At 32.2% G+C, this 19,529-nt stretch overlaps 1 protein-coding gene across 1 annotated transcript; it reads left to right on the forward strand.

Annotated features, from left to right (window-relative positions):
- Positions 1-12,937: 12,937 nt before the first annotated feature.
- Positions 12,938-17,945, forward strand: LOC115714498 (sucrose synthase 6). Its single transcript, XM_030643224.2, has 15 exons — positions 12,938-13,183; positions 13,369-13,501; positions 13,680-13,834; positions 13,929-14,121; positions 14,216-14,334; positions 14,616-14,832; positions 14,927-15,022; positions 15,112-15,285; positions 15,372-15,488; positions 15,580-15,746; positions 16,047-16,271; positions 16,379-16,945; positions 17,034-17,172; positions 17,270-17,388; positions 17,485-17,945. The coding sequence occupies exons 1-15, from the start codon at positions 13,083-13,085 to the stop codon at positions 17,630-17,632; spliced, it is 2,670 nt and encodes an 889-aa protein (XP_030499084.2). The 5' UTR covers positions 12,938-13,082; the 3' UTR covers positions 17,633-17,945.
- The last annotated feature ends 1,584 nt before the right edge of the window (positions 17,946-19,529 follow it).

Here is a 19,529-nt window from a genome sequence, read left to right on the forward strand (position 1 = left end):
AATAAATACTTAGAAAAAATACTTCAAGCAAAAATATCACCTATCTAGATTTTCTTTTGACTTGTTAATTCAATTTCTAATAATATATTTAAATTCATTTATTTTAAATTAATCAATAGATGAAAAAATGATTGATTTAAGTTCGTCCAAGAATTAATTAAAATAAATAATTAATTTACAACTTAATCTATTTTTTTTTAAAAAAAAAATCAAAAATATTGCATAATTAAAATACAATTTTCGAAATTGATTAATAAAATAAAAAATATATACTGAAAATTATTAAAATTTAAGTTGAAAAAAAAATTTCAACCTAAAAATAATTTTCTATTTAATTAAGTGTCATGAAAAGTAAATATTTAAATATCATGATGAGAATTAACTTAGATATTTAAATTTTCAATTTAATTAAATGTATTAAATTCAAGAAATAAATAATTAAGAGTAGTGAAGGCTTAATTATTAATTTCTAGTTTAATACTAGGAAAAATATACTCAAATAAAATTGTACCAAAATTAATTATTTAAATAATTAATTTCACAATGTATAATATTTTCCTATTTAAATATTAGAAATAATAAGTAGTCTAGAAATAACTATCTAGAAAATATCTTATTTGACTAAGTATCTTTTCAACAAAAAAATTTGAAAAAAAAAAATCTAATTTAAGTTGTATAGAAAAAATCTAAAAGTTAAATATTTTAAAATTTAAATTTAATTAAATATCAAAGATTAAGTTGTAACCACTTAATTTGAAAAATATTGCATTTTAAGTTTAAAAAACTAACTTAAAAAATATCTTAAGAATCTTTAATAACTAATGCCTAGGATTCCTCAACTTAAATTTTAAATTTAAATAAAATATTCAAATTTAAGTTAGATATTAAAAATCAGTTGATACAACTAATTTATAACTTAAATAGGAATATTTAATGAAATAAGCTCCAGAAAGAATCTAGTTAGTTAAAATTCTTTATTTAATTAAATACAAGAAAAATACAAATAGTTTTTCCAGAAAAAATATCTAAAACTAAAGGTGTTTTTCTTAAAATTAACTTTAAAATATTAAAATGAAAATAAATTTTCATATATTTTAAAAGTTAATTATGTTGCTAATTCAATTTTATTAGGTCAAACTAATATAATTAACCTAGTACAGTTATTCAAATCAGGCAAATGGGCCTTCACAATTGTGGTAGTTCATGTGAGGGGCTGCTGGGTTCAGTATGTCGTACCCACTTCTATGGCTCCCAACTCTCACACAAGGCCCAAAAGAGAGGAATTTAACCTTAAAATAAATAACTGTTATTAATTGAATAGGTCCAAAAACTAAATGGACTTAAATAAAATCTATCATGGTGTGACATTTTATTTAGCAACAACCTATATGCATCTACATAATAAAATAAACATATAGGCTCACACAAGCACACACTTGGATGGATCCTATCATGTTGCTAGGTCATACACAGATGAAAGAAGATTGTAAAATTTACCTGTTACAAATTATTAACTTGACCTAGGGAGCCATGAGTTAAAATCAGATCATTGGATCTGTCAACAAGTTAACCATGGCTATTTGCAATCAAGCAATATTAGGTTTTAAAAACTTACAAACAAGCTAAAACCACATACTCCTGCAACAAGGTTAGCTGGATAGTTGGGTGTAAGATTTATTTAATTTTAAATAATTAAATTTCGAAAAATAAAATAATTAAATAAATAAATAAAATTAATATTTAATTTTTCAGAAAAATAAAAAAATATTTATTTATTTTAGAAAATAAAAAATAAAATAATATAAATTTAATTTCGAAATTATTTAAAATTAAACCTACAATTTTGAAAAATTAGGTTTCAACTAACCTAAATATCATTTCAAAATTTGCTAACTACTTTGAAAAATTAAATGTTATTTTATAAATAAAAAAAATTAAATAAAAATTAAAAAAAGATAAATTAAATATCTTTTTCAGATTTTAAATTTAATTTAAATAAATAAAATAACAAAATTTAAAAGTTAGCAAAATATCTTACATCTATTTAAAATTTCATGATTATAGTTATTTTATTTTAAATTTAAATAAGGTCAAATAATTTAAAAAAAATTTAATTTAAAAAATTTAATATCTGACCTTAAATTTAAAAAATAAGATAAAATATAATCAAATTTAAAAATAAGATAGAAAATTAAGCAACAAGATAGATATTTACTATTTTTAAATTCAAATTACACTAATATCATTAATTAAATTAAAAAATATATTAAATAATTTAATTATGATAATTAGAATTGAAATAGGAATAGTAAATGTCTAAATACAAAACTACACAAAAAATCGGAAGTTAAATCCATGAAAAAGCATGAAAAAATGAAGAAAAACGAAAAAATTACGAGCTGTACGGACGGTATGCATTGCATACACGTCCGCGTGCGCATGGGGTGTAGCCTGCCGAGAAACCTCGGCGCTGGGGGGAAAGTGCAGCATTTTCGCGCTCGTATGAGGCTTCAGACAGGCGCTGGGCGAGCAGCTTGTCTGAATGCCCTCTGTCCGCGCGCGTGAGTGAGTGCAGCATCCCTATCTTTTTTCGAATCTTCAAAAAATCATAACTAATTCAAATTAAATAGAAATTGATTTCTGTAAAAAAGTAACTTGCTTAATTTTTTCCATACTATCCAATAAAAATAATTCCAGAAACAAAATTTCAATTATTTTTCACGAAAATTCACAAACATCAATCAATCATCATATAACACTCAATACAACATGAAACCATCCAAATAACAAACAATCGTTTTAAAGTCCAAATTTCTTACAAGCAAATCAATTACCATGGCTCTGAGGCAAGTTGTTGGAAATTATTTTACTAGGATCTTAGATCTACTTACAAGTATGTTGATTAACACCCTAAATATGAACTTTCTAAAACGATAAAATAAACACATATAAAGTTAAGAAAACCTTACATTGATGCAGCGGAATTAATGTCTCCTTCCACTCAGATCTCTAACCCTTGTATCCTTTCTGTCGCAGAGTATTATCAAGATCTGAGCCCGAATGTCCTTCTCTTTGAGTTTGATCCTTCACAGTCTTCCAATCTATGATTGAGTTACTACTTGTTGTGTGTGGGCACTCACTCTTTCACTAGGGTTCGAAATATAGAAGAAGAAAAGAGAAGAGAGAGGTTCGGACAAGGTATAGAAAAGGGAAGGCTCAGTTTTTCTGAAGAGAGAATTTTCTGTCAGAAGATGTTGTGAAAATATGTATTTTGACTGAGCCATCACTTTCTATTTATAGGCAACTACTAGGTTTAGGTTAAGAATTATTTGGCATTAAAATAATGAAAATATCAATTTGAAAAAACCTAAATAAGTGGCCGGCCATGGTGTAGATAATGGGCCCACTTGATTTTACAGTTTTCACAAATTTTATTCCTATTTTCTCAAAAACGCTAATTTTCCAATTCTAACCATTTAAATGCCAAAACTAATTATTTAATAACTAAAATAGATTATTAAATAATATTGTCATTTAATTTAATTATTAACTAGACATATAAAGTCCATTAATAAATAAATAAACCTAGAATCTCTTTTCTTTACAATTTCGCCCCTGCTTAGTGAAAATTCACAAATTAGACATAGTCTAACTTTAGAATTATAATTGACTAATCACGAATCAATTATTGAGTCTTACAAGCAGTATGTTCTCAACTAGAATGGAGACCATGGATCTATATGCTGAGCTTCCAATAAGTGAACCGGATTTACCAAGTAAATTCCTACTTATTAATTCTTCGTTGAATCCACTCTTAGAACTTAGAATTGCACTCTCAGACTTATATAGAGCATATTATATGTTCCACGATGTAGATATTCTATCTCATTTAACCATTGTTATAATCTTATTGTGATCAAAGATCGTCTATATAGATGATCTACATCGAGATGGGATAATTTTACCGTTCTCACCCCTCAATGTATTTTTCCCCTTAAAACACTTAGCTACCTGTAAATGGTGTTTAGTGATCTAAGAATTAGTCACTTAAACAAGAGCTCATCCACTTACTTCTATTTGGTAAGCTCGAAGGGAATCATCACTTGACTTCTATACACCAGTAGAAGCTATAGATTCCATATTTATGTTCAGCACTCCCACTCAATCATACTATCATGTTCCAAAAATATACGTATCACCGTGACCCAAAAGTAGGCTTAACTAATAAATCAAAGAACATGAATAACACTCCTGAGTTGAGCCTAAGCATATCAGGATTTAGATTCTTTTAATCTTAAGATCAACTACTGATATTGACTTGGAAAGATATAACGGTAAGTTTATAATATCTTAACTAAGTTGCAATATCGGTCCAGTCCAATGTATACTCCATACATTCGAAACTAGTATACTTTACTAATGTCCTGGAAAGAACATAACACTTACTCCAAGTGTAAGTACACATCATCGCTGATTATCACATTAGTGTAAATCTAAAACACTGATGAAACAGGGACTTAGTCTTTTGATTCATATGATCACAATCACATTCCACTGTGTTGACAATACTGTAATTGTGAATAAACATATGATCTGGATTTAACTGATTCTGTGTGTAAATGTAATAAACATATTAAACCATTAGCATGTAAAATTCATGCAAACATTAATCACTTCAAATTTCTTATATTGATAACTAATCAGATTGTAAAGAGTTTTATTTAGGGCATAAAACCCAACATAAGTTTGCTTAATCAGACCATTCAATTATGCAGATGTCAAGAAGGCTATGTTTAATATTCATACCTCTAAATGTCCTAGTCTAGATTATTTTGGTTCAGGATTTTTTAAGGGTCTTTGGAATGAGATTGGGGAGGACATTTCTCAAGCTATATTGGTATTTTTTCAAGAAGAAATAATGCTGAATGAGCTAAATAAAACAGTTATCTTGCTAATTCCCAAAAATGACTGCCCTAGAGATGCTAATGATTATTGACTTATTTCTTGTAGCAATACACTCTATAAATGCATTTCTAAGATGCTACGCTCTAGATTTTCAAAGATTTTTCCAAAATTAATTCACGACAATCAAGGTGCTCTTATAAAGAATAAACAATTGGCTCACAACATTCTTAATTTCCAAGACCTTCTTAAAAGATATATAAGGAAGAATGTCTCGGCTAGATGCATCATGAAGATAGACCTAAGCAAGGCTTATTACACAGTTGGATGGTTGTTGGTAGCTGACTTATTGAAGGGCCTTTTTTTCCTACAAAATTTATTAAATGGATCTTGGTTTGTTTACAAGGTACCTCCTACAACTTGGTGATGAATGGGCAACTGCAAGGCTCTTTCAAGGGAGAAAAAGGGTTGCTTCAAGGTGATCCTATTTCCTCTCTTCTCTTTGTTCTTATCATAGATTATTTGACCAGAATCTTGGGCCACTATGCTTGCAAGGATGGCTTTGGTTTTCACCCACTTTGTAAACACCTCAACCTTATCAACCTTTATTTTGTTGACGACTTAATCATCTTTTTCAAAGGTAATGAAAAGCCAGTGAGGTATATTCACGAAGCTTTTAATCCTCTTTATGATTCCTCTGGTTTGAAAGCTAACATGGCAAAGTCTTCAATCAAATATGGGGTGTCAATGATAGTTGCAAAAGGGCTATTTTGAGCTTGGTTTAGATTGAGGAAGTAGCTAGTTAATCTTAGACCAACCAAGTGGAAAGCTTTGGATTATGGTATCATCCTTAACAAGATTCATAAAAATCTTAACAACTTGGCCATCAGAAACTTATCTTTTACAGGATGTGCGCAACTCATGCATTCGATTCTCTTGGGGATTAGGAACTATTGGATGGGCTTATTCATTTTACTTCAAAAAGTGACAACAAGCATCGATAAAAGTTGTAGAGATTTTTTTTTGGGGGTGAATGGAAATCATAGTAAATTCTATTTACCTACTTGGAAAAAAAATTATTCTTAAAAAATACAGTGGCATTAGATTCCGAGAGGAGAAAAAGTAGAATATAGCTTTGATGGCCAAGTATATTTGGGTCATTGCGAGTAAACAAGATAACTTTTGGGTTAGATGAATAATTCCATCTACTTAAGGGGTTAAGATTTTTGGTCTATCCCTCTTAAACATGATAACAACTGGTATTTCAAGAAAATTTTGAGGTTAAGAACAGGGCCGACCATAGGGTGGTGCAACCGGGACCGAGGCCCCAGACCCCACAATTTTGGAGGCCTCAGAAAAATAGTTTTATATTATATATGTGGGACAAAATATAATATATAAAATTTTGTTTGATATATTGCATGAAAATATTGTAACACAAGTTGTTAGTTGAAGCTTAGAATGTATATATATTTATATATTTATGTGAGGTCTTGGGTTTAAATCTTACAAACGACGATTTTAGTTTTTTTTTTTTTTTTAAAACTCCTTTACATAATCATATATTTTAATAAATAATCATATATATAATTGTGTATGTAATTAGTGATTGATTTAAATTTCTAAAGGTTATTAGGGTTCATTTTATATAATATTTTAAAATATCTTTTATCTATATAATATAATATTTATATGTTTTATTTTTTGCTCTATAGAGGTGTTAAATTTTTTTTAAAATAAAAATAAAAATGAATTACTTAAAAAAATATTATATTGTATATACATTAGATATGAAGCAAATATTATATTTAGTATATTTTTTTAAAAAAATTACTCTAATATATATATAATGTATAGTAGCATTTTTAGGTGAAGCTGTTAAAAAAATTATCACGATAATAATAAATAAATTAAATATTTAAAAAAAAAAACTATCAAGAAATTATAACTTAAAAAGTTAATGACAACCTTATAATAAATAATAACAATATTATAACTTAAATAAAAAATTATATTTATTAATTATTACATGTCTTTTTAAATTTATACAATTGATAACATAGTTAGAAAAAATTGACAATTTTTTTTCTTTTACAAAAGTGCTAAAATATGTAGTACTTCAATAATGATGCTATTATAATCAAGTATTACTTTAAGTTAACTTATGTGACGAGAAAAATTATTTTTAAATAATATTTATTTTATTTTTTTTTTAAAAAATAGGTTCCGTTTTAAATTTCGCCCAAGTCTCTCAACATCCTGAGAAGGCCCTGTTTAAGAGATTCAATTGACAAAGATGCTTTGATGAGAGGTGGTAGGAATGGGAATTTTAAAGCTAAGGTTTTTTAAATCTCTCTTACCTCTCCAAGGAAAATTGACTATGCTCCTAAGATTTGGCATAAAATGAACATCCCTAAACATTGGTTCTAGGAATGGCAAATTGGGGTTTTTTCGCGGATCGGATCGGGGCCCCGACCCGATGGGGCAGTCCTGCCCCGGTAGAATCGAATCGATATTCGGGTCTTTGCCCCGCCCCGCCCCGCCCCGGTTAGGTTTTTTTCGGGTCGGGGATGACCCGATCCGCTAATGCAATAACTTAAAAAAAAAATAAAAAAATCAAATTCCTAACCCTAAATCCCTAAATTAAAAATTCGAAGACTGAATAACAGTTCTCCCATCCACCACCATTGATTATCTCTGTGCACCTCTCACCTTCCCTCGCCAATTGTCACACCCAGCTCCGGCCTCACTCTCTATTTTTGTCGACGACTGCAGGTATGAATCTCCACCAGTTATTTTTTTTATTTGGTTTTGATTTCAACATCTGGGTATTATTGGGTCACGTTCTGTAATTGCCCGTGCCTAGCTAGCTTTTCATTATCAAATGTTTTGAGGGTATTGTCAAATAGTAAACATTCCTTCACTCTTTCATCTTTCTATCTTTAATTATCTCTAACGTTTTTCATTTTCTTTTCAAAGAATATGGTAACATACACACATTTAGGATAAATTATAAATATTTGTCGTTCAGGTATATATAACACTTACTCCAGTTTTGAGTCTTGACTAGGATGATGCTATCAGATCATTTATATTTATATGTTGCATTATGTGTTTTTTTTACTACCTAAATCAAGTTTTCATTAGCCATGCATATAGATTCCTAACCTTCTAAGCACATTTTCCTTTACAATTATTTCTGTGGCAATTTTCATTCATCTCTTTCATTCATAAATATATTAATACATTTATATATTAATAAATATATGAGATGAGTGGGGTGGGGTGGGGTGGCAACTGGTATATTTTTTTTTTTAACATATTTAGGATGTATTCATTTGAGAGGTTGATGGGTAGTGTTTGGTTACTGAGAAAAGCTAGATGTAGCTTTAGTTTAATGCTTCAGCTGCATTCTAATGTGATTTATTAGTGCTCAGAAAAATTGATATATTGTAATTTATTTGTTTAATTTTGCAGGAATCTTCATCTGCTGAAGCTGTGAAATCAGAAGAAATTGCTCAATTGTTAAGGGGGCAGTTGGTGCAACAGGAACCATTGTACTAGTTTGTTCTCCTTTTACAATTTGTAGTACCACCTGCTTAAGGTACTTTTACTATGATATAACATTCTTTCTCATAATTTAATAGAAGAGTTTGAATATCCTATATATTCATCCATAGAGAAGTAGGTTTTGAGATTTTGTGTGTTGCGGTGATAATTGAAGGTTGATAACTTGCCTATTTTATTGAAGTAGGATCTGTGAAATTTATGTGCTGCGGTGATATAAGGATGAAAACTTCTGTATTATCTGATTGTTTGTGATTGAAATTGACAGATGGTTAGGTTAATAAAATAGGGAAATGCTGTCCGATTTTTTTAAAAGTATATTTATCATATTTTTTAAGTAGTTGTGTGCATTGATAGACATGAGAATATGATATTATTGTAGGTTGATTAAAGAATAATGTCTGGTCAAATCGGTTCTAATTCTGAGGATGATGTTGATTTTGTGCCATCAACTAATGTTGAAGAAATACAATCTGTTAGTAATACATTAGATGAAAATCAGAATACAGGGAGAAAAAGAACTTCTCGTGCATGGGATCATTTTACTCGACAAGAAATTGATGGTAAAATTAAAGCGGTTTGTAATCACTGCGGGCGTAAGTTGGTGGGAGGAAGTACTGCGGGGACTACGCATTTAAATACTCACGTGAAGAGGTGTCCAGTTAGAAAGGCCCAACTTGCCGCTAATCCAACTACAAGTCCTTTAGTTCCTTTCAATTTTGATCCTGATGTAGCAAGGATCAAATTGGCTCAAATGATCGTTAAGCATGAGTATCCATTGTCCATGGTTGAGCATAGCGGGTTCATCGAATATTCAAGTACTCTGTGTCCTACATTTCAAATGGTGTCAAGGAATACGGTTAGATCTGACATCATGAAAATGTATAAAGCTGAGAAAGAAAAATGTAGGCAAAGTTTGGAAAAAAGTAGGAGCAGAATAGCCATAACCAGTGACATGTGGACTGCTAATCATCAGAAGAGGGGATATATGGCTGTAACAGCTCATTTTATTGATGATTCTTGGAACTTGCACAATCAGATTCTGAGTTTTAAGTATGTTCCATGCCCTCACGATGCTCCAGCACTACTTGAGGCACTAAGATCTTGTCTTAATGAATGGAAAATAGAAGACAAGATCAGTACAGTGACTCTCGATAATTGTAGTGCAAATGATGCTATGATTGACCTTTTGAAAGGACAATTTGAGCCTGACAGTTTTATTTTGAAGGGAAAGTTGCTACATGTGCGTTGTTGTGCACATATTTTAAATCTAATTGTCAAGGATGGCTTATCTGTCATTGGTGATAGTGTTGACAAAATTTGAGAGAGTGTTGCTTATTGGTCGGGCACACCAAAAAGACATGAAAAATTTGAGGACACTGCTCGTCAACTTGGAGTACCATACACCAAAAAAATATCACTTGATTGTGTAACAAGGTGGAATTCCACTTTTCTAATGCTTAGCACAGCTTTATCGTACAAGACAGTATTTGAACGTGCTAGGTTACGTGAGTTGAGATTGATGTGTGCCCCTTCGAAAATTGATTGGCAAAATGCTCAACAATTATGTGATAAATTAGAGGTGTTTCATGAAGTGACAGAATTATTCTCTGGAACAAAGTACCCTACCGCCAATATTTTTTTCCCTAAAATTTGTGAAATTAAGACAAACATTGACTCATGGATGTCATCAGATGTGCCTTTTATTAAGGACATGGCAACTCAAATGATGTCTAAGTTTCAAAAATATTGGAAAGAGATTCATGGGCTTATGTGTGTGGCGGTTGTTTTAGACCCGAGATACAAGTTCATGTTGCTCGAATACTATTTCCCTGTAATCTATGGAGATGAGCAATCTGTAACTCAAATTGCAAATATTCGTGAGCTGTGTTGCGAGTTACTGGAGGAGTATGGGTCTAAGTTTCCTGATTTGAGAGAGAGAAGGGTTCAGGTAGATAATGTATCATCTTCTTCGACACGGCGAATGGATGCTCTTTCTAACTTTGACAGATATGTTAGAGCTTCCTATCGAGTAGAAAATATAAAGTCTGAACTAGATTTATATTTGGAGGAGAACTTGGTACCTAGGACTGAAGAGTCATTTGATATATGCAATTATTGGAAGGTGACGGGCCTCAAATACCCTTTGTTGAGTATGATTGCTAAGGATGTGTTTGCTGTGCCTGTTAGCACTGTTGCATCAGAATCTACATTCAGTACTGGTGGTAGACACGTGAGTCCTCATCGATCGAGACTTCATCCTTCTACATTAGAAGCATTAGTATGCACACATAATTGGTTGATGACTGACAAAAAAAGTAAATATCATTAAATAAATAATTATATATATTTGTGTATATGTTTCATAATTAGGATTGATTTTGTTTTGTTTTTTTTTACAGTAACAATAAATGATGAAGATGTTGATGTTGATCCAACAATGGTAACTAGTTTAGTTTTCGTAATTTATCAAATAAATTATCAATTTTTATTATTAATACTTTTCTTTATTTTTTTTTTTTCAGGAGCCTTACGTGGTTGATCTTGATGATTAGAATATATGTTGTTTTATTGTTAGTTTTTATTATTAATGTACTTTGTTATTAGTAATATGAATGTAATTGATATTTCAACTCAACTCAAATTATAATTAGGAAATTTGTTTAGAACTTTATTTTTTGGGTATTGTTTAATTTTAATATGAACATCTTTAGAAATTTATTTTTAAGCATGTCTTTATGAATCCAAGAGATGTTTCTCATAAAAAAGAAAACTAACACATTTTATTAAAATCTTCTACCACATTTTTATTTGTTTGTTTTGTTTGAAAAGTAATATATAAATATAATATTATATATGTGACATATGTGTGAGATGATGAACCTATGTCACATATTTCAATCTCAACTTTTGAATATTACCATTTAAAAATAAAAACATGGTTTGACCCAATAATTAAAGACAAATTAACAAAATATATGCTATAGCCTATAGTGAATTTTGTTGCATGCAATGCATTACTAAATATCTATATAACGCTAATATATTCTTTTTTTCCATCGATTTACATGGTGAAAAGTAATTTTTGGATTTACGGTTAGTAAAAAAAGTTTATTAAGAAATATAAAAAAAAATAAGAGAATATATATTTTTATTAAAAAAAACTCCTAATGTTAAATTTGATAAATTTTAAAATAATTATAAAATATAATTAAATACTTTAATTGATTCAATAAAACTTCTTATCAAATTTTAGGAAAATATTTTTCTCTTAACTTATAAAGTCTCTTATAAAATAAAATTTGAAGAAGTAAATTTGCAAAAAAAAAAAAAAAAAAAAAAAAAAAAATCGGGTCAAACCCGACCCAGCTGGGTCGGGTTGGGTCAGACCCAATTAATTTTTTAAGGTAATCGGGGCGGGGCGGGGCGGGGCAATAGCTTGTCGGGGCGGGGCGGGGCGGGGCAGACCCGCCCCATTTGCCATTCCTTTCATATATTCGGAAGCAATTAACAACCAACTTTTAAACAAGGATCATCTTAACAGAATTTTGCATATTCCTTCAGATTTATGCTCTGTTTGTGAAGCTGAAACTAAGACTCATCAACATTTGTTGATAGACTGTTGTTTTGCCAAGAAAGTAGTGGCTGATATTGGTAACTGGTTTGGTGCTCTGCCATGGCTCTGTGATTTCTCTAGTTTATTTGACTGGTATTCGAAGCCCCTTCACAACCTGCAGGATTAAATTTTGAACTCAGTTATGGCTGCTCCCATTTATTTTTTGTGGCTAAATAGGAACGGTAGTGTTTTTAATCTCTGTTGTAACACTCCTTTTTGTGTTAGTAGGGATATCAAAAATGCTATTAAGTTGAGGTTTTTTTGTGTTAACTTGAACAAGCTAAAAGGGAAACATTTGTGTTTTTATAATGTAATTAAGAATTGGTAGTTTCTCTTTGAGCTACTGCCTGCTGCAATAGGCTCTTGCTGTGTATTGTTCTGTTTTGGTTTGTTTGAATAAAAAGTTCTTTTTTTTTTTTAAAAAAAGAGAAGTAGCAATACAGGTAAGGGAGGGAAAAGAGGCTTTGTTATTGTATTTTGTATTGAGGACAAAATCAAGTAAAGAATAAACATAAGATGAGAACAAAGGACCACGTTTTCTAATAATAATAATAATCATAATAATAATAATAATAATTATATACCTAATTCAAATTCTTTCCCTACACTTTTAATATCAAATTATGCTGGTTTTTATTTTTATTATTGTCTTTTTTAAGAAAAAAGAAAAGAAAAGACAGCTGATTTGGTTACTTAAAACACACCAATCATATCATTCCTTATTTTTCTTACAATCTTTCTTTTCCCACAAATCACATTAAAGAATGTTCTTTCTTTTTACCTTTCTTTCATAATATGTCCTAAGCTTACCCTCATTCAACTTCTTTCTCTCTTATAAATAACACCTTCCATTTTAATTACAACACAGCCAAATAAAACAAAAACAAAAACCAAAACCAAACTCCACAAAGCTAGGCCATATAGCTTTTTTGTGGATTTTTATTCAACCATTTTTTTTCTTTGGCTTCTTTCATTCTGTTTATTTACATAATATATAATGGCTTCCACTCCTTCATTAAAGAGGTCTGATACCATCGCTGATAGCATGCCTGATGCTTTGAAGCAGAGCCGTTATTATATGAAGAAATGTTTTGCCAGGTTCATCTTTATTTTTACTTATATATAGCTTTTCATCCGTAATATATAATGCCTATATATAATAACAAAATACTCATTTTTGTCATTTTTATATAACAACAAAATGTCTACATAATAGTATAAACTTGATACAATTTGTAAAAGTTCATGCAAAAATGCTTTAACTTTTTCTTTTTTGATAAAAGGTTTGTTGCACAAGGGAAAAGGTTAATGAAAGCACAAAATATTATGAAAGAGGTGGACCAATCTATTCCAGACGTTCAAGAAAGGAGCAAAGTTTTAGAAGGCTTGCTTGGCTACATTCTCACTTCCACCCAAGTATTCAAGTTTTACTTATATATTTTTAATATAAATATTTGAACATTGCAAATAGTCACCACACCACCCCTTAAAAATAATTTTCATATAAATTATTATTGTGCATAAATGACTTTAGCCATATTGCCAAATATTTTTTTCGTTCATCTTTTTTTTTTGTTCTTAAAATTTTTCGTAGGAGGCAGCTGTTGTGCCACCTTGTGTTGCTATGGCCATAAGACCAAATCCTGGTTACTGGGAATATGTGAAGATCAATGCTGATGATCTCACTGTTGATGGAATTTCAGCATCCGACTTCTTAAAGTACAAAGAGTTGATTTTCGACCAGGACTGGTAATAATAATAATTCACTTGTATTTTTTTTTTCTTTCTTTGACATTAATTTGAATTGATCTTAGTGAAAATTTATAATGCTATATGAATGCAGGGCCAATGATGAAAATGCTGTAGAGATAGATTTTGGAGCAATAGATTTTCTAAGTCCTCGTGCAACTCTTCCTTCTTCCATTGGTGATGGACTCAGCTTCATCACAAAACACATGTCCACAGGCCTCAGCGGCTTCACTGGCAATGCTAAGCACTTGGTTGATTACTTACAATCTCTCAATCATCGAGGAGAGGTATGTATAAACATATATATATATATATATATTTATACATATATAATATTACTACTGAACTTAATCTAATTTCTTTGGCTTAAAAACAAAGCAGAAGCTGATGATTGATGAGACACTAGACACAGTTGAATGTCTTCAAGGTGCCTTGATTGTAGGTGAAAGTTTCGTCTCCACACTCCCAAAGAACACCCCATATCATAATTTTGAGCTGAGGTCAGCATTTTCACAGCTTACATACTTATTATTTTTCCAATAGAGAACTTGGCAAACTGAACTCTCATTTTTTTTAATCTTTAAAGTTGCTTTGCATGTTGGGCTAGTTTTGATGATGTAAACAAAATGACCTAAAGAACTATGAAAACAAGAACAAAGTGCAAAATAAACTCTGAAAACTCTTTTCGAGATATATATATAGTATATATATACATACATATATTTATATGGCTTTGTTTTCTTGAGTTTATGATTTGAGTTTGTGGTACATGCGTGGTCAGGTTGAAAGAGTTGGGATTTGAGAAGGGATGGGGAGATACAGCAGAGAGAGTTAGGGAGACAATGAAGATGGTTTCTGAGGTACTCCAAGCACCAGATCCAAAGAACTTGGAGTTGATCTTCACCAGGCTACCAGCCATTTTCAACATTGTCATCTTTTCACCTCATGGCTACTTTGGCCAGTCTGATGTGCTTGGATTGCCAGATACTGGTGGCCAGGTTCATACAAACACAACACAGCACAACCATTAATTATTATCCATACATTATCATCTTCATCATAATCATCATTATCTTGGCAATATTTTACTAGGTGGTCTACATTCTTGATCAAGTGAGAGCCTTGGAAGAAGAGATGTTACTAAGAATCAAGCAACAAGGCCTTGCATTTAAGCCAAGAATTATTGTGGTGAGTAATGATAAAATGGAGTTGCAAATCTTTCTAAATCATTATATATAAGATTTTGTGTTACTATATAATGTTTTACAACAAAACAGGTGACAAGGCTGATACCAGATGCAAAAGGGACAAAGTGCAACCAAGAGATGGAGCCTATCATCAACACCAAGCACAGCCATATAGTTAGAGTCCCATTCAGGACAGAGCAAGGAATTCTTCGCCAATGGGTTTCGCGATTCGATATTTACCCTTACCTTGAGAGGTTTACTCAGGTAATTTAAGCTCTGTCAAGTTTTGTATGAGAAGTTCTACTTTGTATACCTTTGTTTTGACTTGTGATGATTCTATTCTACCATAGGATGCAACTGCAAAGGTTCTTCAGCTCATGGATGGAAAACCAGACCTCATAATAGGAAACTACACTGATGGAAATCTGGTTGCATCTTTGATGGCCAACAAACTAGGAATAACTCAGGTTCTTTACAACTACTTATGCTTGCCTAGCTTAATTTGGCAATGCTAGATTGTAATATCAGTTCTTCTCATTCATTGTAATTTCCTTTTAGGGAACTATTGCTCATGCTCTAGAGAAAACAAAGTATGAAGATTCAGATGCTAAATGGAAGGAATTGGATCCCAAGTACCATTTTTCATGTCAGTTCACAGCTGATATGATCTCAATGAACTCAACTGATTTCATCATAACAAGTACTTACCAAGAAATTGCAGGAAGGTTAGTTATGTTTAAGAAATTAGTCCCTTTTAGGAAGCCAAACTAGACATTATTAGTGTTTTCCAAAAACAGAGAAAAACAATAGAGAAATGAATCAGAAAGGTCATAGATTTAGAATTAAAGCTTATAATTACAACACCTTAGAAGCTGCATTTTACACAGCACAGAAAACAATAGAAATTCAGTAAAGTTAAATGTTTGACTAACTTGAAGAGCAACAGATTTTTAGGTGAAAGTCTAAATAAGGGAACTGCTGTAGTTAACTTAACAGTAGTACCTAACACTGTTGTTTTTCTACAGCAAGAGCCGACCTGGACAGTATGAAAGCCACACAGTGTTTACCATGCCTGGACTTTGCCGAGTAGTTTCCGGAATCAATGTGTTCGAGCCCAAATTCAACATTGCTGCTCCTGGAGCTGATCAAACTGTCTACTTTCCCCACACAGAGAAACAAAGGCGTTTTACTACCTTCAAACCTGCCATTGAAGATTTACTTTTCAACAAGGAGGACAACAATGAGCATTTGTATGTCTATTGCTTCTTTTATTCATTCTTCATAATTCATATCTAACCTCTTTCAAATATGACACCAAAAGTGTTTGATGTGATCCTTTTCTTTTTTCCTTAAACAGAGGATACTTGGCTGACAAGAAGAAACCAATAATCTTTTCCATGGCAAGACTTGACACTGTCAAGAACATAAGTGGACTGACTGAGTGGTATGGGAAGAACAAGAGGCTTAGAGATTTAGTGAATTTGGTGGTTGTGGCAGGGTTCTTTGATCCATCAAAATCAAAAGACAGAGAAGAAATTGCTGAGATAAAAAAGATGCATTCTTTGATTGAGCAGTATCAACTCAAAGGCCAGATTAGATGGATTGCTGCACAAACAGATAGGTACCGAAACTCGGAGCTGTACCGCTATATTGCAGATAGTAAAGGAGCTTTTGTGCAGCCTGCTCTCTATGAAGCATTTGGTCTAACTGTCATTGAGGCCATGAACTGTGGATTGCCAACTTTCGCAACCAATCAAGGCGGCCCTGCTGAGATTATTGTTGATGGTGTCTCAGGATTTCATATTGATCCCAACAATGGAATTGAATCAAGCAACAAGATTGCTGAATTTTTTGAAAAGTGCAAGACTGAATCTGATTATTGGAACAAGATGTCAGCAGCTGGTCTCCAGAGGATAAATGAATGGTAAACAAAACAAAAATTTTGATTCCATGCTAATTTGATTGTGTAGTTACAAGTATTAACTTTTTTTTTTTTTAATTTCTGTTTCTAGCTATACATGGAAAATTTATGCAAACAAAGTGTTGAACATGGGAGCAACCTATGGATTTTGGAGGAAAATGAGCAAAGACCAGAAGCTAGCTAAGCAAAGATACATTCACATGCTTTACAGCCTTCAATTCAGGAACTTAGTAAGTGGATTGATCATAAACATGTTAAAAGTACTTGTACATAAGCAAGCACAAATGAAAGTTTGTAAGTAACATAATCTACACTATTGTGTTATAGGTTAAGACTATTCAAATCCCAGTTGAAGAGCCTTTACAGCCAAGCCTTGCAGAGCCTGAACATGCAACAACAACACCTGCTGTGACTCCTGGACCCGAATCAACTCCAGTGGCGCCAAGGCATGAAACACTAACCCTTTTTTCTTTCTTACAATCTTACATTATATTCAACTAACAAAAACAAGGGTTGTGTTGTGTTAAATGGTACTTTTTCAGCTCACCTATGCGGCAGCCTGGTGACCATTACCAACAATTGAGTGGTGTTGGCAGCATTTTAAGCCGTTGGTGGTGCTTTGTGGTTGGCTCTGCAGTTATGATATATTACATGCTCAAGAAGGTGTTTAATAAACCTCATGAAGAATAATTTGGCCAACTCAATCACAATCTTAATCACTTGAATATATTATTGTTTTTCCAGTATAATATTTTTTTTATTGATTAACATCAAACACAATAAAGACGCAGCAGAAAAGATCTTCTTGCGGCTTTAAGTGTGCCTGTGCCATTTATGCCCTCAAATAAATCATGGTGGTCTTATCACACTAATTGAAAAGATGATATTGTTCCAAGATTAACTTTGTGTTCTTGTTCTTAGGTTCTCAATAATTGAAATGTATATCTCGATGTATTATAAAGACTTTCATATCCTAATAAAACCGAGTGAAATTCTTTCTCAATTCTTTCTCTCTTGTCATATTATTTATTTTATTCCAAATTATGTGTTTTCTCAACATTATTTATAAGGTAGTTTTAATATTTATTTTTTTAATGTGAGATTTTTAAAAGGTTTCCAAAACTTGGTACAATTGGAAATTACTAGCCTAATCTATCTATGTAACCGAAAAATCATCACGCGCTCCTTGAGCGGTTGTTTAAATTTTTTGCTCACCAACATCAATGACAATCACTCATATTAGGTTATAAAATAGGGATGCCATCTTTTGTAAAAATATTTGTAACACCCTAACTAACATAGGCGTATTACGTGATTTTTAAACATGCTCTGCAGCTCGTTGCTAATCAACGAGGTTTATGGAAAACGTGATTAATTAAAATTTTTGCTTTTTAATTAAACTTGTAAAAATATAATTACAAAAAGACTCGGGATCCCGATTACAAAATCATTTACAAAGTTTAACTGTTTATACAAAATAATTGTCGCCTAGCGACTAGTTACAAAATCAGCCTCGCTGTCCCGATGATCGTACGCTCCAGGCCTAACCGCCCCGACATGTACAATCTTCACAAGCTCGCTCACGGTCCATCAGCTTTAGCCTTGCCTTTACCTACACATAAACGTAGAACTGTGAGTCGACAGACTCAGTAAGAAAAGCATAATAATACTCATACATAAATCCCGGTCATGATCAGACGCCCATACCCCTGATCACAACCCTAACTGCCGTGTCCAACACGATACTGAGTCCCGCTACTGCCGTGTCCAACACGGTACTGAGCCACTACTGCCGTGTCCAACACGATACTGAGTTCTGAACGTTCATAGGGACGGTACTATTGACACGTAACGGCCGATCGGTCAAGCCGGTCATACTTCGAGCTTGGTCATACTCCGGCTGTACCGACGTGTTACTATATCCACACGATCGGTCGAGCCGGTCATACTCCGCATTCTTGGTCATACTCCGGCTGTACCGACGGGATACGTCAATAGTACGGAACCACCAACCAAGTGTCGGCTGATCGGTCGAGCCGGTCATACTCATTCTTGGTCATACTCCAGCCTATACCGACGTGACAGGGTTGGATGGTTCGAAGCCAACATACATAACCAATGTAATCTAACAGGCTTCCTACATGCACGCTAAACATGTAATCTACATATGCATACTGTTATACTAATCTTACCTGGATTCCGAATTCAGGTGTGCCGGTCAACCTGACTGGAACTTTAGCTGAGCGGCGGATTACAGGCTCCTAAACCATAAAAATCACAACACTATGAGTGACACGCTAAATCACTTCCCGGGGACTTAAACTAGGAACTAAAAGTTTCTTTATCGATAAAAAGCATGGTAATACCCCCAAAAACATAAAATCGAGGAAATCTAGGGTTTCTGAAAATTCCCCAACCGGTAGACCGGTTCTGTAACCGGAATTCCGGTTCTGGGAATTACTGGACCCTCATCCGGAATTCCGGTTGCACAACCGAAATTCCGGTTCCTCGCAGGCAGCAAACTCAAATTTTCATATCTTGCTCAAATCAATCCCAAATCACATGAAACCTTCCAGACCTGTTCTAT

Source organism: Cannabis sativa, chromosome 4, assembly GCF_029168945.1.
Source record: "Cannabis sativa cultivar Pink pepper isolate KNU-18-1 chromosome 4, ASM2916894v1, whole genome shotgun sequence".
NCBI lineage: Eukaryota > Viridiplantae > Streptophyta > Magnoliopsida > Rosales > Cannabaceae > Cannabis > Cannabis sativa.

What these genes read in the sequence shown, in the direction of transcription:
- LOC115714498 (XM_030643224.2), top strand. Translation starts at nt 13,083, where the DNA reads ATGGCTTCCACTCCTTCATTAAAGAGGTCTGATACCATCGCTGATAGC. An exon ending in TTAAGCCAAGAATTATTGTG is followed by an intron (nt 15,023 to 15,111) that starts GTGAGTAATGAT and finishes ACAACAAAACAG; the next exon opens with GTGACAAGGCTGATACCAGA. An exon ending in TACCAAGAAATTGCAGGAAG is followed by an intron (nt 15,747 to 16,046) that starts GTTAGTTATGTT and finishes GTTTTTCTACAG; the next exon opens with CAAGAGCCGACCTGGACAGT.